General features: G+C 45.1%; 1 protein-coding gene across 1 annotated transcript in view; it reads right to left on the bottom strand.

The window, feature by feature from the left end:
- Nucleotides 1–468: 468 nt before the first annotated feature.
- LOC144495265 (neuronal acetylcholine receptor subunit beta-3-like) overlaps nucleotides 469–23,202 on the bottom strand; it is a 34,696-nt gene continuing 11,962 nt past the window's right edge. Inside the window, exons 4-5 of the mRNA XM_078215336.1 lie at nucleotides 4,296–5,181; nucleotides 469–627 (exon numbers count right to left, since the gene is read on the bottom strand). Of these exons, the coding sequence (XP_078071462.1) occupies nucleotides 469–627; nucleotides 4,296–5,181 (1,045 nt within the window). The remainder of the gene's footprint in view (nucleotides 628–4,295; nucleotides 5,182–23,202) is intronic.

Raw genomic sequence — 23,202 nt, 5'->3', positions numbered from 1 at the left:
ATAAATTAAACAAATAATCTGCCTAGAACTAGGAAATGTGGACAGCGGTTTAGAATGTAATTTCTTAACTGCATCAAAATCTAATAGTTGGCATATTCAGGTGTGGCAGCTTACTCCAGTTTGATAAATACAGCTGAAAATGGCCTTATCAAAAAAAAATACTGAATAACTCTTTATAGATAATTGACAAAGACTTTTAAAAAAAGCAAACAATCATAGAAGCTAATTTTGCTCTGGGTGTAGTTTGTCTTTGAGCTTCCTCCACTATTAGTACTGTTTTTACCCATTTTGGGTAAATTGCATTGAAAAAAACCCAACACAATTTAACAAAAACTGTTGCCTATTACGTTTGAATGGAAGGGTTTTCGCATGACTCCCAAATAATGGATTATCAAATCTTTTTCCTTCTGTAAAATAGTGAAACATTAGCCAACCAGATCCAAAATGTCAATGTGCCAACATCTGAGATTAATTATGATAGTTTACGCTGGGCATTATTACAATGCTTGCCCACATCTGAAGGGCTGGAGCAAACATCAACACTGATCCAAGAATGGCCACCAGCAAAAACAGCCACAAGAAAATCCGATCCAGGACTTGAGCTACAAATTTCCAGTCTTCCACAACCTGTAGAAGGAGAAAGAATGTTTATAAATGCATTCTGAGTCTTTTTTTTGCAAGTTTATATTAGTATCACAAGTAGGCTTACGGTAACACTGCAGTGAAGTTACTGTGAAAATCCCTAGTTACCACACTCTGACGCCTGTTCGGGTACACTGAAGGAGAACTTAGCACAGCCAATGCACCTAACCAGCACGTCTTTCGGACTGTGGGAGGAAACAGGAGCACCCAGAGGAAATCCACATAGACACAGGGAGAACGCGCAGACTCCGCACAGACAGTGACCCAAGCTGGGAATCGAGTTTATTTTTATTTATTTATTAGCCACAAGTAGACTTACATTAACACTGCAATGAAGTTACTGTGAAAGTCCCTTACTCACCACATCCGGCGCCTGTTTGGGTACACTGATGTAGAACTTAGTATGGCCAATGCACCTAACCAGCACGTCTTTCAGACTGTGGGAAGAAACAGGAGCACCCAAAGGAAATCCATACAGACACGGGGAGAACATACAGATTCTGCACAGACAGTGACCCAAGTCGAGAATTGAACCGGGGTCTCTGGCGCCGTGAGTCAGCAGTGCTAACCACTGTGCCACCGTGCCACCATGGGTCTTATGAATTTACCGGAGGAAAAACTGGGATTTATCATAGAATCATAAAATCATAGAATCCCTGCAGTGCAGGAGAGGCCACTCAGCCCCTTGAGTCTGCATCAACATTCTGACGGAGTATCTTACCCAGGGCCCTCTCCCCTCACCCTATGCCTGTAACCTCACATACCTCGCAAGGCTTTTTACTCTTATGTGAGGAATAAAAGAATGACCAGGGTGAGGTTAGGGCCGGTCAAGGACAGTAGTGGGAACTTGTGTATGGAGTCAGTAGAGATAGGCGAGGTGATGAATGAATACTTTTCTTCAGTGTTCACCAAGGAGAGGGGCCATGTTTTTGAGGAAGAGAAGGTGTTACAGGCTAATAGGCTGGAGGAAATAGATGTTCGGAGGGAGGATGTCTTGGCAGTTTTGAATAAACTGAAGGTCGATAAGTCCCCTGGGCCTGATGAAATGTATCCTAGGATTCTGTGGGAGGCAAGGGATGAGATTGCAGAGCCTTTGGCGTTGATCTTTGGGTCCTCACTGTCCACGGGGATGGTGCCAGAGGACTGGAGAATGGCGAATGTTGTTCCTCTGTTTAAGAAAGGGAATAGAAATGACCCTGGTAATTATAGACCGGTTAGTCTTACTTCGGTGGTTGGTAAATTGATGGAAAGGGTCCTTAGGGATGGGATTTACGACCATTTAGAAAGATGCGGATTAATCCGAGATAGTCAGCACGGATTCGTGAAGGGCAAGTCGTGCCTCACAAATTTGATAGAATTTTTTGAGGAGGTAACTAAGTGTGTTGATGAAGGTAGGGCAGTTGATGTCATATACATGGATTTTAGTAAGGCGTTTGATAAGGTCCCCCATGGTCGGCTTATGATGAAAGTGAGGAGGTGTGGGATAGAGGGAAAGTTGGCCGATTGGATAGGTAACTGGCTGTCTGACCGAAGACAGAGGGTGGTGGTCGATGGAAAATTTTCAGATTGGAGGCAGGTTGCTAGTGGTGTGCCGCAGGGATCAGTGCTTGGTCCTCTGCTCTTTGTGATTTTTATTAATGACTTAGAGGAGGGGGCTGAAGGGTGGATCAGTAAATTTGCTGATGACACCAAGATTGGTGGAGTAGTGGATGAGGTGGAGGGCTGTTGTAGGCCGCAAAGAGACATAGATAGGATGCAAAGCTGGGCTGAAAAATGGCAAATGGAGTTTAACCCTGATAAATGTGAGGTGATTCATTTTGGTAGGACAAATTTAAATGTGGATTACAGGGTCAAAGGTAGGGTTCTGAAGACTGTGGAGGAACAGAGAGATCTTGGGGTCCATAACCACAGATCTCTAAAGGTTGCCAGTCAAGTGGATAGAGCTGTGAAGAAGGCCTATAGTGTGTTAGCTTTTATTAACAGGGGGTTGGAGTTTAAGAGCCGTGGGGTTATGCTGCAACTGTACAGGACTTTGGTGAGACCACATTTGGAATATTGTGTGCAGTTCTAGTCACCTCACTATAAGAAGGATGTGAAAGCGCTGGAAAGAGTGCAGAGGAGATTTACCAGGATGCTGCCTGGTTTGGAGGGTAGGTCTTATGAGGAAAGGTTGAGGGAGCTAGGGCTGTTCTCTCTGGAGCGGAGGAGGCTGAGGGGAGACTTAATAGAGGTGTATAAAATGATGAAGGGGATAGATAGAGTGAACGTTCAAAGACTATTTCCTCGGGTGGATGGAGCTATTACAAGGGGGCATAACTATAGGGTTCGTGGTGGGAGATACAGGACGGATATCAGAGGTAGGTTCTTTACGCAGAGAGTGGTTGGGGTGTGGAATGGACTGCCTGCAGTGATAGTGGAGTCAGACACTTTAGAAACATTTAAGCGGTTATTGGATAGGCACATGGAGCACACCAGGATGATAGGGAGTGGGATAGCTTGATCTTGGTTTCAGATAAAGCTCGGCACAACATCGTGGGCCGAAGGGCCTGTTCTGTGCTGTACTGTTCTATGTTCTATGGTTAATCCAGCTAACCTAGACACCTTTGCTATCCACTGTGCCACCGTGGATAGTAAAACTGCAATCACTGAGCTAAAGACAGATTTCTGTTGGAAAGTTGGAGAAGATCTTTCTGTTGAATTCTTGGATTGAAATCTATATGAAGTGTTTGCTAAAAAGTTGAAAGTGAAAATTATACCAAGACAATAGGGATGTATGGCAGTCCAAAGACAATACAGTCAGTGAGATACGGGGACAAATGGGTAAAAAGAATAGGATCCATTGGAAGGAGGCTGAAATGGTGAAGAATGGCAATTAAAAAGCCACAGAGAACTAGGATAGACTGACAGGTGGCACGGTGGCACAGTGGTTAGCACTGCCATTTCAGAACACCAGGGACCAGGGTTCGATTCCAGCCTCAGGTGACTGCCTGTGTGGAGTTTGCACGTTCTCCCCGTGTCTGCGTGGGTTTTCTCCGGGTCCTCCGATTTCCTCCCACACTCCAAAGATGTGCAGATTAGGTGGATTGGCCATGCTAAAGTTGCCCCTTAGTGTCCCAAACTGTGTAAATTAGGTGGATTAGCCATGGTATGGGGATATGGGTTTGGAGAGGGGGTCTGAGTAATATGCTCTGTTGGTGCAGATTCAATGGGTCAAATGGCCTCTTTCTGTAGTGCAGGGCACCTATTGTTCTAACACTGACAAAGGGTTCGCAGTCTATACATTGATACCATCTCACCGATAAGTAGTGTTTGTAACATAAAAGAGAAAAAATAGTTAAAGTGTTGGAGAAGCAAAATGTTAGAGAAAAAACTGATCACGGTTCTTAAATAGGCTTTTTTTATGGCCTTATGCCAGAATCCAAGGTCATGAAGGATAGCAATGAAGCTAATAGGCGGGATTTTATAGCCTTCCTCATCCTGAAACTCTAAAATCCCACTCAAGGTCAAACGGACCTTTCCATGGTCTGCCCCTCGCCCGCTCCGATTTCCGTGGTGGGCGGGCAGTAGAATTCCGGCCAATGTGGACATCTTTACACATGACATTGATTTGGAAACCTTCAGCATACACTTTGGAGGCTTGCTCCTTTCCTTACCTCACGAATAGAATGCTCCTTCTTTATATGGCTAGAGATGTATCTCACCGATTCTGCTGCCTTTTCTAAGATCGCAACCGTAGCTGCATTTTCATCATTCTTTGTGGCATTGTGCCGATGTTTCTCAAACGCTTTTGGCTTGACCTTCGGACTGTCAGCGGCACCTTCCGAACAGTGGTAGCGATCGGTGTGGCCCCTCATGCACAGTAGCTTGGGCAGGGTTTGAAGGAAGAGCTTTTTGACCCATGGGGCCATGGGGTGGTAGGTGGTTGAGGAGCGGTGGTGGACGTTTATAACAAAGACGGTGACAATGATCGAGAGGGTGACAAAGATCATAATAAACAGCAAGTACTCGCCAATCAGTGGGATGACCCTTGAGGAAGAAGGGATTATTTCTTCAATGAGCAAAAGGAACACGGTTAGGGAGACCAAAACTGAGGTGGATAGTGACAACTTCTCCCCTTCATCTGATGGTGAGTAGAACACCAGTACAGTTAGGAGAGATAGACCAAGGCAAGGGACAATCAGGAACAATGTGTAGAATAGAGGCAAGCGCTTCAGTACGAAGGAATAGGTTATAAATGGATATGAGTAATATCCATCTCTTCGCGTCCCTTTCATCCCTGTGGCATTTAAAATTTCCCACTCTCCGTTGTCAAAGAAATCCTTTCGGTCCACGTCTTCATCCACCAGAATGAGATCGACCAGGTTACCATCATAGGTCCAGGATCCAAATTTCATCGAGCAGTTTTGTTTGTCGAATGGGAAAAAGGTGACATCGATTGTACAGGAGCTTTTGTAACTCGCAGGTGGTGTCCACCTCACTGTTCCATTGTGCTTCACAATAGCCTTGGTCATCAGGGAAACCTCAAAACGTCCATCTGCACTGAAGGCATTAAAGAGGTACGGGTGAATATAAGAGGCAAAAAGCGGCAACACAAAATCTGCATACTGAAAGCCACCAAATTCTCAATCTCCTTCAGACAGAATTATACTCTTGCAAAATCATTGGGTCTAGATATTAAAAATTCATCACCATTTAGATTATATTATTAAAAACACTAAATTCAAATTCAAGATTGCGCCAGAACGTGGTGACTTCTTGCGAGCTGTCCCCTTCTAATTCTATCTTTTATGCTCATTATGTGCTTTTAAAACTCTAGTCTAACTCTTATAACCTGTGTAACCATACTCTAATTCAACATTTTGCACCCTCTCATAGAAATATAGAAACTAGAAGCAGGAATAGGTCATTTGGCCCTTCGAACCTGTTCTGCCATTCATTTTGATCATGGCTGATCATCGAATTCAATATCATGATCCCCCCTTCCCTCCATATCCCTTGACCCCTTTAGCCCCAAGAGCTATATCTAATTTCTTCTTGAAATCAGAGAACATTTTGGCTTCAACAACTTTCTGTGGTGGTGAATTCTATTCATTCACCACCCTTTGGGTGAAGAAATTTCTCCTCACCTCAGTTCTAAAAGGTTTATCCCTTATCCTCAAACTATGACCCCTAGTTCTGGACTCCCCCACTATTGCAAACGTTCATTCTAAATCTACCCTGTCTAACCCTCTTAGAATTTTATAAGTTTCTATGAGATCCTCTCTCACTCTCCTAAACTCCAGTGAATATAATCCTAACTGGCTTAGTCTCTTCTCATATGACAGATCTGCCATCTCAGGAATCAGCCTGGTAAACTTTCGCTGTACTCCCTCTATAGCAAGGACATCCTTAGAGGGAGTACAGCGAAGGTTTACCAGGCTTTCCTTTCCTTCTCCCCTATGTACTCTACGAATGGTATGTTTTGTCTGTATAGTGTGCAAGAAACAATAATTTTCACTGTATCCCAATACATGTGGCAATAATAAATCAAATCAAATCAAAGAAAGGACTTGAAAAACATGCATTGCTATAACACCCTTTCCCGAGTGTTGCATCTTAGCCAATGAAATACTTTTCTGAAATGCAGTCACTGTTGTAATGAAGAGAACTATATCAACCAATTTGCACACAGGAAGATGCCCACAACAGCAATGTGGTAAGTCTCATTTTGATGTTGGTAAATGTTCTCCAAGATGCTAGGGGACTTCCATACCATTCAACAAATGACAAGAGGCATACCCCGTGTTGAGTGGGGAACCCACTGTCTGAGATGTGTTTGTTAATGGACACTGGTGGTGGAATTTTTCCATCCTGCCCGCCACGAGGATCATAACGGCGGGACGGGACACGGACCATGCAAAGGTCCATTGACCTTGTAGAAAGATAGAAAAGAAAAGGGCTACTATAAAATTGCCAGACTCGGTTAGGGTTTTTGTTCAATCAACTTAGATGTAGAATTCACTTTCTCAATGGGGAGCAAGTTTGTTAGTAATTGTAATTGGGTGTTTTAAATACTTTGTAGTTTTAAAGATACATGTAATACCTTTAATTAGTCCATACACATAAATATATCTTCTATACATTTTTAGAAGTTAAACAAAGTTAAACAAAGAAACTTTGATGCACAGTTACAGAGTGCCCCTTTGATCCCAAACATATGTTAGATACATTCCTTTAAAGCACCCAACTGTTGGAATCACAAGGCCATAAAAGAGACTTAATTGCCTCACCAGACACCTTATCAGAAACAACTGATACAAGAGTGAGTTTTAATGAAGCTGCTTTCACAGTTTCTAATCAAAATAGAGTCAGAAAGACATTAATGTCACAGCTAACGCAGGAGTTATTGTAAGAGACTTAGTGGGAACTGACAAAAATTAATGGTAACATGATGATACCCCTTGAAATTGTAGGTAGTGATAAAAAGCTCTGTCATTGAATTGATAAGCAATATATACATGCGTTTCATTATGTTGGCAAGAAACAAACTCATCAGGGCTATAATCGGGGAATATCCTGAAGGCAAGTTGAGTTGACCACATCCCTTAGAAATTCAGTTAACTTCACTGACAAGGCCATAAAATACTAATGGCTTTTGTCGGCCCCCTTTATAATTAAAGGATACCCATGTGAGACTGTTTTAGTCAAGATGCTTTGTGAGGCTGCTGTCAAAATAGTGACATGGTGTCTGACAAAGCGACTGGAGGACAGGCTTAGGGATGATATATTGGGGTACCCATGAGGTATCATGGTCTCATAGATCAGGGTGGTTCAGTATTTTTTCTATTGGATCAATATGTAAAATATGTCATTTGTAACACTTTTGATTGGATTGTGTCCAACTAACTGTGAGCTGCAGAATTGTATAAACTAGGATGATTTTCTTTGTCCGGTGGAGTGGTGTCTCTGACCCATTGTGTCAAGACTCTCCCCTTGCTAGCAAGTAAAATAAAGACAATTGGTCGGTTAAGTGTCAATGTGTGTTTGTGTTAAAGTCAAACTCGGAAGTCAAGATTTTGACAACCTCAGGCAGGATTTTCTGGTCTTGGGCGAGTGCAGCTGGAAAATCCCGCCCTGTGCACTTGCAGTATCTTCATTAAACATCAGCTGATATGTGTGTCCAAATGCTTTTATAAAATTCATTTTTTGGACATGGGCGTCACTGGCTGGCCAGCATTTATTCCCCTTCCCTAGTTGCCCTTGAAACTGAAAGGCTCGCTAGGCCATTTCAGAAGGCAGCCACATTGCTGTGGCTCTGGAGTCACATGTAGGCCACACCAGGTAAGAACAGCAGATTTCCTTCCCGAAAGGACATTAGTGAACCAGATGGGTTTTTCAGACACTCGTTTTATGGTCATCAGTAGATTCTTAATTCCAGATTTTTAAATATTGAGTTCAAATTCCACCATTCAAACCCGGGTCCCCAGAACATTAGCTGAGTTTCTGGATTAATAGTTTGCGATAATACCACTAGACCATCGCTCCCCATAAGCAATAGAACTGCAGACAAGAAGCTGCCATTGAGCAAAGGTCGTGACTGAATTTCCCCACCAGCGCCATTTTTATGTTTTGTCACTCTGAAATCTAAAGAGATGTACATAAGTTATTATCATAGAATCATAGAATCTCTACAGTGCAGAAGCAGGCCATTCGGCCCATCGAGCCTGCACTAACAACAATACCACCCAGGTCCTATCCCCGCAACCTCATGTACTTACCCTGCTAATGTACCCTGATACTAAGGGGCAATTTACTTTGGCCAATCAACCTAACCTGCACATCATTGGGCTGTGAGTGGAAAGCGGAGCACCCGGAGGAAACCCACGCCGACACGGGGAGAACGTGCAAACTCTACACAGACAGTCACCGAGACCGGAATGGAACCCAGGTCCCTGGCATTGTTAGGCAGCAGTGCTAACCACTGTGCCACTGTGCTGCCTATCCTTATCACCATCCTTGAGAATAATGTCAGAGGAGGTCATAATTCAAAATAGAGTTAAACACTATAAAGGAGTGTACATAAAGGAATGATTAATTACTTTGCAAAAGGTATTAGTTTCTAAGTTGCTGGAAACAGGGGGGTAATTTTAACTCCATATTTGGGTTGGCAGGGGTTGGATGAGATGTAAAAAATTTTAAAATCAGAAAAATCAGACCCTAAGTTGCCTCCAACCACACCTTTCCCCCCACTCCCCCTCCAATCTGCAGGTTAACAGAGCCGGGATAGAGATGGCCAAATAAGCCAATCCCAGGAGCTGGGCTGGGTATTTAAATATTCGAATAAGGGTGGGAGCATTAAATTTAACCTGTCTTGCAGGTTGAATCTTAACTGGTCAGGTTTCCCAATGGGGGGCCAGAGATCATGGGCTGAATAATAGTGGGAGCAGACAGCACACCTCTCTCCATCTCCCTCCACCCGCTTCCCCATCCCCAGAAACCATGAGGTGTGAGGCTGACCAAAGACACCAAGCAGCCCCACAGTAAGTGGGGCTCATTAACAAGAGCCACGAGGGTTATTTGCCCCTCTTTAGGGCGCACATCCTGCCCTCTGGAGCTGCTGATCAACTCCCTCAGCAGCACCAGGAGGGAATCACTGGCAGCTGCTGGGTCTGCAGCTGAACAGAGGATCCCAAGGCCTCGGATCCCTGGAGCAGGTAAGTCTGGAGTCTTGAGCCGGGATGGTTTGGGAGCATTTGGAATTGGGGCATTGTGGGGGAGAGGGTGGGTTTAAAAGAGGGAGCACATAGGAAGAAAGTGGGCAGTGGGGGGCTGAGTCTAATTGGGGCATATGCCATGATTGGCAAAGGGCATCCCTAAAGGCCGATGCCCTTCACACTCTTTAACCACTGGAAATTAAATATCAAGCTTCCTCACCCTGCCCAGCTGCCCACGCCAAACATATTATGACATGGCCAGCATATTATGTTCAATAGTTTGATAACAAGCCTAATTACTTTGGCCATTTTAATATGGCAGGCAAGCTACTCATTTTAGTATTATGGAAGTGAGCTGGGTGGGAAGGTAGTGGGATGAGTGCCCATGCCATTTTGTGTGCCCCCGCCCCATGGGAAACATGTCCCTTGGGAGTCAGTGAAATTCACGGTGGCACAGTGGTTAGCACTGCTGCCTCACAGCATCAAGTGCCCGGGTTAGAATCCCAGCTTGGGTCACTGTCTGTGCGGAGTCTGCACGTTTTCCCCATGTCTATATGGGTTTCCTCCCACAGGCCACAAGATGTGCTGGTTAGGTGCATTGGCCATGCTAAATTCTCCCTCAGTGTACCCGAACAGATACTGGACTGTGCCGACGAGGGGATTTTCACAGCAACTTCATTGCAGTGTGAATGTAAGACCACTTGTGAAACTAATAAATAAACTTTTTTACCTTATAAATGGGAGGCATTGAAATACCACGTGTCTTGTACATTCTCACTGGGATTTTTTGGATTTGTTTTTCAAAAATTATTCAAGGGCTCTGCTTCCACTGCCTTTTGAGGAAGAGAGTTCCAAAGACTCACGACCCTCTGAAAAAATCAAATTGTCCTCACGTCCATCTCAAATGGACAAGTCCTTATTTTTAAACAGTTATGCCCCCATTAGATTCTACCACAAAAGAGGAAACATCCTTTCCCCGTCCATCCTGTGAAGACCCTTCAGGATCTTAGATGTTTCAATCAAGCATACGAACATATGAATTAGGAGGAGGAGTAGGCCACTCGGCCCCTCAAACTTGCTCCGCCATTCGATAAGAATGTGGCTTAGAATCATAGAATGCCTACAGAGCAGAAGGAGGCCATTCAGCCCATTGAGACTGCACCAACCACAATCCCACCCAGGCCCTATCCCCATAATCCCATTCATTTACCCTAGCTAGTCCCCCTGACACTAAGGGGCAATTTAGCATGGCCAATCCACCTAACTTGCACATCTTTAGACTATGGGAAGAAACCAGAGCACCCGGAGGAAACCCACGCAGACACGGGGAGAACATGCAAACTCCACACAGACAGTGACCCAAGTCGGGAATCGAAACCATGTCCCTGGCGCTGTGAGGCAGTAGTGCTAACCACTGTGCCACCGTGCCAGCCGGCTGATCTGATCTTAACTCCACATTCCATCCTACTCCTGATATCCTTTTATTCCTTGCTTATCAAGAATCTATCTAGCTCTGCCTTAAAAATATTCAAAGGCTTTGCTTCCACCACCTTTTGAGGAAAAGAGCTCCATAAACTAATAATTCTCTGAGAGGAAAAAGTTATCTCAACTCCATCTTAAATTTTTAAATAGTGGCCCCTCGTTCTACTTCCTCCCACAAGAGGAAGCATCCTCTCCACATCCACTCTGTCAAAACCCCTCAGGATCTCATGTGGTTCAACCAAGTTGCCTCTTATTCTTATCAACTCCAGTGGATACAAGCGTAGCCTCTCCAATCTTTCCTCATAAGACAACCCGCCCATTCCAGGTATTAATTTTTTTTGTTTGCATAAGGAGGTCAAAGAGAAACTTTTTAATCTGACTAGTTCCTCCTCGGAGATTATTGGAGTAGCTGCTGAGGGGTTGGGAAGTCCAAACATGTTGCTTCAGTCATGTGAGGCAAGCTTATTCAACCAGGTAGACTTTTCCTGCCCACCATTTTAGTATGTTCAGAGATTTCTGCGTTTATGAACTTTTCCTTTACAAGTGGAAACTTCTAAGGTTTATCGAGAATGTGGCTGGAATTTTACCGTTCCGCCCGCCACAGGAATTGGAGCTGGCGAGGGGCGGACAATGGGAAGGTCTGTTGACCTTGGGTGGGATTTTACAGTTCTGGGATGAGCGAGGCAGTAAAGTCCTGCCCACTTTGTCAATCCATGTGGTGTAATCTGGCTGTCATGTTTGAGTAGCTGCCAGTGTGCATTAGCTATAAGAGATGGGCTTGAGACTTACAACACTGCTGAGTGCGTATGGGTGAGGTGAACATATGGATGCCTGGTCTGAGATACCACCAAGATTATCAGGACTACCATCAGTGGCTCGCGTTTGGATGAGCTAACACAAACCATATAAATGTTGGTTGAATATGAATATTCATGTGTGACATCTACGCAATAGAATCATAGAATCACAGAATCTCTACAGCACAGAAGGAGGCCATTCGGCCCATCGCGTCTGTATCGACCACAATCCCACCCAGGCCCTATCTCCGTAACCCCACACATTTACCCTGCTAATCCCCCGACACTAGGGTCAATTTAGCATGATCAGCCAACCTGACCCGCACATCTTTGGACTGTGGGAGGAAACCGGAGTACCCGGAGGAAACCCACGCAGACACGGGGAGGATGTGCAAACTCCACACAGACAATCACCCAAGGCCAGAATTGAACCCAGGTCCCTGGTGCTGTGAGGCAGCAGTGCTAACCGCTGTGCCACCGTAATCATAGAACCATAGAACATAGACGCAACTAAAGCAGAAGCAGAAGAAGCAGTTGATCTTTCTCTGTTGTGTCCCAAGTCTAACCTGTACAGGATGCTGTCTGGGAGTCACATCCAAGCATGATGGAAATGATAACATATTCATCGGAAAAGAATTTTCTGCTGTCAGATAATCACAAAGTGATAACAACCCACTTGACAATGTGCGGAAGCAATCCAAGCTCATGTTGTCACATTAGTTTATCCTCCTATGCTTCAGCATCAGTCATGTCACTTCTGCGGATGGAGATAATCCAATCTCCTGTTTCTGTCAGCCGTTGTCATTCTCATTATTACTTTGTAAGTTACTGCTTGACATTGCCTTGTCACAAATGAGGTAACAAGTTGGAAAACCTTCAAAAACATGTCCGGATTTTAGGAGGAAAATGGGATACAGGGAGAAATGCAGAGAGAAAGTCAATTCAAGTTTTTTTTTATTCATTCGTGGGACATAGGTGTCACTGGCTGACCAGCATTTATTGCCCATCCCTAATTGCTTGGAGGCAGTTGAGAGTCAACCACATTGCTGTGGCTCTGGAGTCACATATTGGGCCAGACCAGGTAAGGACAGCAGATTTCCTTCCCGAAAGGGCATTAGTGAACCAGATGGGTTTATTCTGACAATCGACAGTGGTTTCATAGTCATCAGTAGATTCTTAATTCCAGATTTTTTTTTCATGAATTCAAATTCCACCATCTACCATAGCGGGACTCCAACCCAGATTCCCAGAACATTGGCCGAGTTTCTGGATTAATAGTCCAGTGATAATACCACTAGGCCATCGCCTAGACAGAGGCCAATTTCACCCATGGAGAGCTCTTGGCAATCCACCCAGCATGCTACTACCCTGTCAGGCATGAAAAACACTCTCACTTTCATTTTGTTTACTTCTACAACATTTTATTTATCCCTTCTCCTTCCCTAACTTTGGTTCCCTCAGTACCAACAGAGAGTTGGCCAGGAGTTGACCAGCTCCAGAGTCTACTTATACCAGTGGAAAATTCTAGAAACATTTAACAGGTTCGGCAGCATGTGTGGAGAGAGAAACAGGATTAATGCGCTGAGCGTTCTGAGTCTTGTGGTGATGGGAGTGGAAAATAGTGGGGAATGATGTGGGGATGGCTCCCTGATGTTTGTTTGCTAGGGGTAACTCAGGAAGCAGTTGGCCTGCCTGGTGGACAGAGGCTGAGTGGCAATTTAAAGAGTTAAGGCCTTAAGTAGGGTTGATTGTGGCAGCCCTTGGGCCATAGGAGCCAATGGACAGAAGACGGAGCCATGGGTAGGATAGGCCAACCCTTTGACACTCATGACCTCATCTGAAGTGGTTCCCGCAGACTGGAAAACAGTAAATGTGATGCCACTGTTTAAAAAAGGTAGATAAAAGGTGGGTAACTATAGGCCGGTTAGCTTAACTTCTGTAATAAGGAAAATGCTTGGATCTATCATCAAGGAAGAAATAGCAAGACACCTGGATATAAATTGTCCCACTGGTAAGATGCAGCAAGGGTTCATGAAGGGCAGGTCATGTTTGACTAATTTGGAGGAATTCTTTGAGAACATTACATGTGCAGTGGGCAATGGGGAACCTGTGGATGTGGTGTACCTGGATTTCCAGAAGGCATTTGACAAGGTGCTGCACCAAAGACTGCTACTTAAGATAAAGGTGCACGGTGCACATTGCGGGTAATGTATTAGCATGGATAGAGGATTGGTTAACTAACAGAAAGCAAAGAGTGGGGGTAAACGGGTGTTTTTCTGGTTGGTGATCAGTGACTAGTGGTGTGCCTCAGGGATCAGTATTGGGACCACAATTGTTTACGATTTACATAAATGATTTGGAGTTGGGGACCAAGTGTAGTGTGTCAAAATTCACAGATGATACTAAGATGAGTGGCAGAGCAAAGTGTGCAGAGGATGCTGAAAGTCTGCAAAGGAATATAGATAGTCTAAGTGAGTGGGCGAGGATCTGGCAGATGGAGTACAATGTTGGTAAATGTGAGCTCATCCATTTTGGTAGGAATAACAGCAAAATGGACTATTATTTAAATGGTAAAAAATTGCAGCATGCTGCTGTGCAGAGGGACCTGGGTGTCCTTGTGCAAGAATCACAAGGAGTTGGTTTGCAGGTGCAGCAGGTAATTAAGAAGGCAAATGGAATTTTGTCCTTCATTGCGAGAGGGATGGAGTTTAAAAACAGCAAGGTTATGTTGCAGCTGTAAAAGGTGCTGGTGAGGCCACACTTGGAGTACTGTGGTAGTTTTGGTCTCCTTACTTGAGAAAAGATATACTGGCACTGGAGGGGGTGCAGAGGAGATTCACGAGGTTGATTCCAGAGTTGAGAGGGTTGGCTTATGAGGAGAGACTGAGTAGACTGGGGCTATACTCATTGGAATTCAGAAGAATGAGGGGAGATCGTACAGAAACATATACTAGTATGAAGGGAATAGATAAGATAGAAGCAGGGTGGTTGTTTCCACTGGCAGGTGAAACTAGAACTAGGAGGCATAGCCTCAAAATAAGGGGAAGCAGATTTAGGACTGAGTTGAGAAGGAACTTCTTCACACAAAAGGTTGTGAATCTGTGGAATTCCCTGCCCAATGAAGCAGTTGAGGCTACCTCATTGAATGTTTTTAAGGCAAGGATCGATAAATTTTTGAACAGTAAAGGAAATAAGGGTTATGGTGAGCTGGCGGGTAAGTGGAGCTGAGTCCACGAGAAGATCGGCCATGATCTTATTGAATGGCGGAGCAGGCTCGAGGGGCCAGATGGACTACTCCTGCTCCTAGTTCTTATGTTCTTATGACTCAGCTGGGGTTTTTTTTCCTCTGATCCAAGGAACCTGTCAGAACATTTCCATGTGGAGGCTCCGTCATTGTTTTCCAACCTGCCTCAGCTGTGCCCAGTGTTTTCATAATCCCATTGTTTTTGTAAAGTGGAGACCGGAACCGTAGAATCCTACAGTGCAGAAGGAGGCCATTCAGCCCATCAAGTCTGCACCGACCACAATCCCACCCAGTCCCTATCCCTGTAGCCCCACGTATTTACCCTGTTAGTTCCCCTGACACTAAGGGGCAATTTACCAAGGCCAATCAACCTAACCCACACATCTTTGGACTGTGGGAGGAAACCGGAGCACCTGGAGAAAACCCAAGCAGGCATGAGGAGAATGTATAAACTCCACGCAGACAGTGACCCGAGGCTAGGAATCGAACCCGGGTCCCTGGCGCTGTGAGGCAGCAGTGCTAACCACTGTGCCACCGTGCCGCCCTGAACCGAGCACAGTACTCTTCAGTGTAATTTTTGATGCAACAATACTTGGAACGTGTAAGCTGAACAGGGCATACAGATTTGCTGATTAAATATTTATAGCTATAGTTTAAAACACATTACATTGCATCACTAATACACAACATCTTCTGAGGAGTACTTTAACTTTCCACACAACGTGGGGCCTGGAAGGGTACAATAATCTACCATGTGAGACACTGCATTCTTCACTCCCTCCTCAACAGAATGAAACCAGAAAAAATTACATATAAACAGCTGAGTAACCACCTTTTTAAGATTGAACATTTTAAATATGGTAAATATCTGAGGTTGTTGGAATGGGGCCTGGGTGGGATTGTTGTTGGTGCAGGCTCGCTGGGCCGAATGGTCTCCTCCTGCACTGTGGGGATTCTATTCTATGAACTCACTTCCCAAAACATGATAGTCAGGAAAACTCACTGCATTGAAAAAATACGAGGAGAAGAGTTTTATGCTCAGCCCCCAGTCTTTCTGTTGTGGGCAAGTGGGGTCATATAAAACTGCAATGATGGCATTCTCTCAGGGATATTGCCCACCCGGTCCCTATTTTATGCCCAGGTGAGTAGGGCCTCAGGGGAAGCCACCTTTGCCCCAATTAATGTCCCTAAGTGGCCACTTCGGGGCCTTTTCTTGCCAAGCCTCAATTGTTAGGTTGGTGGGTGGACCATGGACGCCACGACAAAGTTGAACTAAGTTCAATCTCAGGCAAAAGGAGCAGGGTTGTGCCTACATGAGAATACCCTTTCTGACTTGGAGAGTGGCCTCCACTAATTAAGGCCCAGTGATCTCCCTCACCCATCTCCAAGACCTCGATCGCATCACCCCTGCCCCCTCTTAGCAATCCCTCAGGCCTTCCCTAACTGACCCCGCCACCCACCTCACCCTTGGGCCCGCCAATTAACTTTCCTCAGGTTCACTGCACTTAATTCGAGGCAGCTAGCTGTAATACCTCTTCCGGCCATTGCAGTGCTGTTCATGGAATAACTGGAGAGCTCCCAGCCAACCTGATTGGCCATCAGTCTCCAAGGTGGAACTTCCTCCCAGTGACAGGCAGATGTCCCAGGTTAGAATCATAGAATGCCTACAGTGCAGAAGTAAACCATTTGGGCCATTGAGCCTGCGCCAGTAACAATCCCACCCAGACCCTATCCCTGTAACCCCACATTATTTACCCTGCTAATCCCCCTGACACTAAGGGGCAATTTAGCATTGCCAATCCACCAAACCTGCACACCTTTCGGACTGTGGGAGGAAACCGGAGCACCTGAAAGAAATCCACACAGACACAGGTAGAACGTACAATCTCCGCACAGTCACCAGAGGCCGGAATCAAACCTAGGTCCCTGGCACTGTGAGGCAACAGTGCTAACCACTGTGCCGCCTTCTGCCAATGCTCATTAGGGAGCGAAACGGCATTGGGCCAGCTGGAGTCCAGTGTGCCGGATATGCTCCCAGCTGCACCTTTGAATGATGGGAACCAAACTCCCATCAACCTGAAAATTCGGGCCTTGGATTTGCATTTGAGGTGCCTACAGATGATGGGCCAAGATCTGGAAGATGGGATTCCTTTTTTGTCTGGCACAGACATGATGGGCCAAAATGGCCTCCTCCTGTGCCATACATCTTTCTATGTTTGTTTTTATCGAGAAACTCTGGTAAATTTTAACTGAAATCAGTAGTTAGAACAGTGATAACCCTTGGTCCTTTTTTCCCTCTGATTGCCTCAAAGAATTGAGAGAATCAGTTGAAATATTTTTCCGCAGACATGTTGCTGGCAATGTCGCTACTGGCCCTCCCCAGTTGGCCTCACCTACTTCAGCATATTGTCATTGTGATATACGACTCTCCTCCATAACCCCTTCCACTTCCAATTCCAGCTGCTGGCTAACCCACAAGTCCACAGTGGGCCAGGCCTGATCTCTGTTCCCAATGCTGCTCCTCAAGACAAGAAGATAACTCGAATGCTCACTCATCAGAGAAACTGGAGCTGATGGAATTTTTAAATCAAACTTCAAATGCCAGGAATCGTGGCTAAGTGAGTTACTGTCTTAATGTCCTCTGAATTTTGGATTGGTGTTCGCATTATTACCATCCCTTATATGCCATTTCCATGCAATACAGGAGGGAAGTGGGCAGTAAATAAAATGATTTTGCTCTACTGGGGAGGCAGTGGCCTGGTGGTATTCTCGCTAGACTGTTAATCCAGAAACTCAGCTAATGTTCTGGGGAGCCGGGTTCGAATCCCACCATGACAGATGGTGCAATTTGAATTCAATAAAAAATATCTGGAATTATGAATCTACTGATGACTATGAAACCATTGTTGATTGTTGGAAAAAAAGACATCTGGTTCACATTAGTCCTTTAGGGAAGGAAATCTGCCGTCCTTACCCGTCTGATCTACATGTGACTCCATAGCTACAGCAATGTGGCTGACTCTCAACTGCCTTCCAAGGGCAACTAAGGATGGGCAATAAATGCTGGACAGCACAGCAAGCTCCTATGTCCCCTGAGCGATTTTTAAAAAAATGCACAAGACAGGTGCAACCATGTAGGTGTGAAAATTGGATGCATTTTGAGCTTCTTTGCCTTTGCCTCACAGCGCCAGGGACCCAGGTAAGATTCAGGCCTCGGGTGAGTGTCTGTGTGGAGTTTGCACATTCTCCCCATATTTGCGTGGCTTTCCCCGGGGGGGGGTTCCGGTTTCCTCCCACACTCCAAAGATGTGTGGGTTAGGTGGATTGACCTTGCTATGATTGTCTCTTTAGTGTCAAGGGGATTAGCAGGGTAAATACGTGGGGTTAGGGGATAGGGTCTGGGCGGGATTGCTGTTGGAGCATGCTAAATAGGCCAAATGGCCTCCTTCCGCACTGTAGGGATTCTATGACATATTCTATCAGACTAGCCAGCATGAAGGATGAGACTTAACAGCCTGTGTCTTTCAATGTCGTTATACTTGCCTGAAAATCTAAGTAACTTTGTAATGAGTTCAACATAATGACAAAAAAAGTATCCTTCTCTAAACTGTTTTAGCTTCTGATTTAATCCGATATGGTTGTTTTAAACAGTGAATCACCCTGACTTTCCATGACAAACACCACAGAAGATGTAGTAGTTACATAAAGTAGTGCCCAGTATTGAATAAATGTCAGGATTTAATATACTTACTGTGCACTGTTAGTCATTCCAACTCAATGCTGGATCTTAGATGTATGTATACTACAGAAAAACTAAAGCGTTCATGTTGCAATGTAAATTAGTAACAAATATAGTCACACATTTTAACAACAGCATTAATAATGTAAACTATCTCCGTTGAATAATAGTCAAAGGGGTTTCATGCAGATCTCAATTCTCATAAGTATTAAAGAGGCTGGCATGGTGGCACAGTGGTTAGCACTGCTGCCTCACAGCGCCAGGGACCCGGGTTCAATTCTGGTCTCGGGTCACTGTCTGTATGGATTTTGCACATTCTCCCTGTGTCTGCGTGGTTTTCCTCTCACAGTCCCAAAGATGTGCGGGTTAGGTAGATTGGCCATGCTAAATTTCACCTTAGTATCAGGGGGACTAGCTAGGGTAAATGCATGGGGTTATGGGGATAGGGCCTGGGTGGGATTGTGATTGTTGCAGACTCGATGGGCCAAATGGCCTCCTTCTGCACTGAAGAATTCTATGATCCTATGAATAATGAATTTACAGTTTTTTTAATTCATTCATGAGCTTTGGGTGTTGTTGGCTAGGCCAGCATTTACTGACCATCCCCAATTGCTCTTGAAAAGGTGGTGGTGAGCTTCCATTTTGAACCACTGCAGTCCCTGTCATAGATACATCCACAGTGCTGTTAGGAAGGGAGTTCCAGGATTTTGACCCAGCAACAGTGAGGTACCTTTCACAATACAGTACCTTTCACAGCCTCAAACCATCCCAAGTTACTTTCTAGCCACTTAAATATTTTTTGAGTGGAGTGGCTGTTGTAACATGGGACACACAGCAAGCTCCTACAAACAGCAACGAGATGAATGTCTGGATCATCTGTTGTGGTGTGGCATTGTTTGTGGGATTAATACGTCACCATGCGCTCCCCTACTCTTTACAAAATAACGACTTGAAATCTTTTATGTCCACTTCAGTGGGCAGATGGGCTTGTGGTGATGATATGTGCCTGCATGCATTACGATGTAAAGGTGCTCAGCAGATCAAGGGTGAAATTGGGCCGAAAGAGTGGCACCACCCACAGTATGATGCATGTGGTCACACAGTCAGGGAACAGTCTAAAAGAACACTGTAAGCAGATAAAGGCACTGACAAAGGGTCATCCAGATTCAAAAAATTGGCTCTGTTCTCTCTCCACAGATGCTGTGATACCTGCTGAGATTTTCCAGCATTTTCCTGACTCTGTAAGCAGCTAGCCTGCATGGTGGAAGCAACACCATGCAAGACCATACTTGGAACTGTAAATGGTTAAAGTTTACAAATAAAGATGATTATGTTTAAACTCAGAAGCCTCGAGATCTCATCAATGAGCCATCACCACAGCAGGATAAAGAATCTATGTTAAGACAGGAACCTCATTTCAATTCTCATCCAAAAGACAGCTTCAACAATGCAGCACACTCTCAATACAGCAATCACATCTCGGTCTAAGTTATAGGGTAAAGTCTCCAGGATGGAACTTGAACTCACAGCCTTTTGACTTAGAGTTGAAGAATGCCACCAATGATCTGTAATAGCATAAAGGCTGGAATTTTCTGGCTATTCAGGCTTGTGGAATCTTCTGGTCCCGTCAATGGCGCAACCCCACCATGGGTTTCCCAGTGGCGAGGTGCACATTCAACAGGAAACCCCAGTGATAATGGGGGGACCAGAAAATCCCACCAACAGCCAATGGCAGGCTAACTCTGATACCGCAAAACATACGCGGAAAACCCCACCATAGTTGCAGCTAGCTTGAGCATGCAACAAATCTACAAATATAATGCAAAAATACCTATGAAAATTGACATATTTTCAGTTGTCGGTTTGTACTCTATATTCAAAGTAAGTCAGAACTTTGATGTCAGGATGGGTGAGTCAAAGTGCCTGAATCCCTGAGACAAGTGTGCGAGAAAAGCAAAGGCCATTTACCTGACATTTTTTCTGTTCACTATTGGAAATAAAATTGTAAGTGTGTGAGTGAAGATAGAATCATAGAATCCTACAGTGCAGAAGGAGGCCATGTGGCCCTTCAAGTCTGCACCAACCACAATCCCACCCAGGCCCTTTCCCCATAACTCCATGCATTTACCCTAGCTAGTCCCCCTGACACTAAAGGGCAATTTAGCACAGCCAATCAACCTAACTCGTACATCTTTGGACTGTGGGAGGAAACTGGAGCACCCATAGGGAACCCACGCAGACACGGGGAGAATGTGCAAACTCCACACAGACAGTGACCCGAGGACGGAATTGAATCCGGGACCCACAGTTTAGGATTTTGCTGTTAAAAAAGAACTAACACAGGTGGAAGGAGGCTGGAGTGGAGCATAATCAACAGCATGGAGCAGTTGGGCTGAATGGCCTGTTTCTGTGCTGTACATTCTGTGTAATTGTCCGCAATCTTTGTCCTTCAGTTGGTGTCCTGTTTGCACATGCAGCAGACAGCCCTGCAGACAGATCTGCTGAAGACTGTCATTTTCCTTCTGTGTTCAGGTTGATATCTAGTTCAAAGACAAATTCAGAAGGATGAGCTGATAGCCTAACTGCAATGTCACGCGGGTGACTGCAAATTTTCCCGAGGTGCAAGGTGACATCTTAGTCCGTCCCTGTCGTCAGTGTTGATGGTGTTGTTGTTTCACTGTTACTGCAATATATCACTTTGTACAAGTCTCATCTAAAGGCAACCACTGAGAGACAATAGCCATCATGGTTTTGATGCTTGCAAACAGCAGCAATTTGATGACCGATGTTAAAATGAGACAGTGTAAACTAACATATAGCTTTGAGACAGAGATTACCATTGACAGTGCCTGTTAGAGTCACTCAGGAATAATAATTTGCTAATTGTTTAACTACGTATTTATAATTTTCCAAAATGTACTGAAATATATAGGAAAAGAGGAGGCCATTCAGTCCTCAAGCCTCTTCTAGCATTCAATTAGATCAGAAATGATCTTTATTCCATTCAGCCATCTTGGTTCCACACCCATAAATATCCTTACCTGAATAAAGGGGAGGGGGGGAACTTTCTGCTCTCGTTTTCACTAGGCGGGTTCGGCGACAGGCGCGGAAAATCTCACAAGATGTCCAAATCATGTTTCACACCATCGTAAAAGCATGACATAATTGTCCCTGTGCTCCGCCAGTGCCCTAATATCGTTATAACACATTATCATCACATTGTCAGGCCTCTATACCTGAATCAACCTTCCCGCTGTGAGAAAGTCCATTCATGTCAGTGTGAGAGCAGACCATCTGTGTCTAGTGGGCAGGCCTCCCAGAGGGGCTCAGAGCTCAGGTGAGTGTATCTCTCAGGGGGGAGAGGGTCATGCCTGGGCATTGCCTGGATACTGCCCCCTGGCACTGCCCCAGTGCATTGCCTGGACACTGCCTCAGGCATTGCCTGCACACTGCCTCCTGGTAGCTGGGCAGCGTCAGGGGGCAATGCCCAGGCAGTGCCAGGCACAGTGCTGGATGAGGGGGAAGGGAACAGGCAGTTGAGGGGGGTTTGTGGAGGGGAGGGGGAAGGGGTGTAGTGCAGGGCTTTCATATTAACCTTTGTGAATTGGGACAGCTTTTAAAAATGGCACTCCGATCTTTAATAATCTGGCACCGTGGTACCTTGCTCCTTGTCATTTTTTTTCAATTTGCCGGTAGCTTCAATGCCATTTTCCCCACCCGCTATCAGCCTTTGGCGGTATTCTGGAAAGTTCTGCCCTCTGAATCTCAGATTAGAAATTTTCAGTTGACCTAACCACAGCATAGTCTCGGTGAATGAATTCCGGATTTCCGCAACCACATGCGCTTTCTGACATCAGACAGGTGGAAGGTGCCTTCCGGTGCATGTGTGATGGCGAAGTTCTAGAAAGTGAGGGCTCAGGTGGGATCTTGACAGCAGTCCTCCCTCTCCCAGCTGGCCAAGAGGTGAGTTCCAAATCCTGTGGGGAACACCTGTGGGCCTGGGGACAGGAGAATTGAAGTGATGGAGAAAGCAATTAAGAGTCTGTTGTGAGTTGACAACCCGCCAGGGTCACCAAGGCGAGTGATCTTCCTCAGTGAGACTTACAGGCTGGGAAGGCTTTGATCAGTCAAACTGAAGATCTCCATCCATGGCCATTGTGATGCTGTTGTGCAAAGCTCTCATCATAGGAAGGCTTTCTTTGATTTGATTTATTATTATCATGTATTAGCATACAGTGAAAAGTATTGTTTCTTGCGTGCTGTACAGACAAAGCATACCGTTCATAGAGAAGGAAAGGAGAGAGTGCAGAATGTAGTGTTACAGTCATAGCTAGGGTGTAGAGAAAGATCAACTTAATGCGAGGTAAATCCATTCAAAAGTCTGATGGCAGCAGGAAGAAGCTGTTCTTGAGTCGGTTGGTACATGACCTCAGACTTCACTGCTTGACAGGTGATTTCCAGCTTCTTGGAAGGCACTTTACCTGTCTAATACCACGCTTATCTTCAGCTAGACTTTCCTGCTGCCAACCTAGGCCATGGTATGGGAGTAGCTAATGCAGCTCCATCTTCCACCTCAGCTGAGGGCCGAGAACAGATGTCACACAC

Source organism: Mustelus asterias, chromosome 6, assembly GCF_964213995.1.
Source record: "Mustelus asterias chromosome 6, sMusAst1.hap1.1, whole genome shotgun sequence".
Taxonomy (NCBI): Eukaryota; Metazoa; Chordata; class Chondrichthyes; order Carcharhiniformes; family Triakidae; genus Mustelus; species Mustelus asterias.
This window is presented reverse-complemented; position numbering and strand designations above follow the sequence as displayed.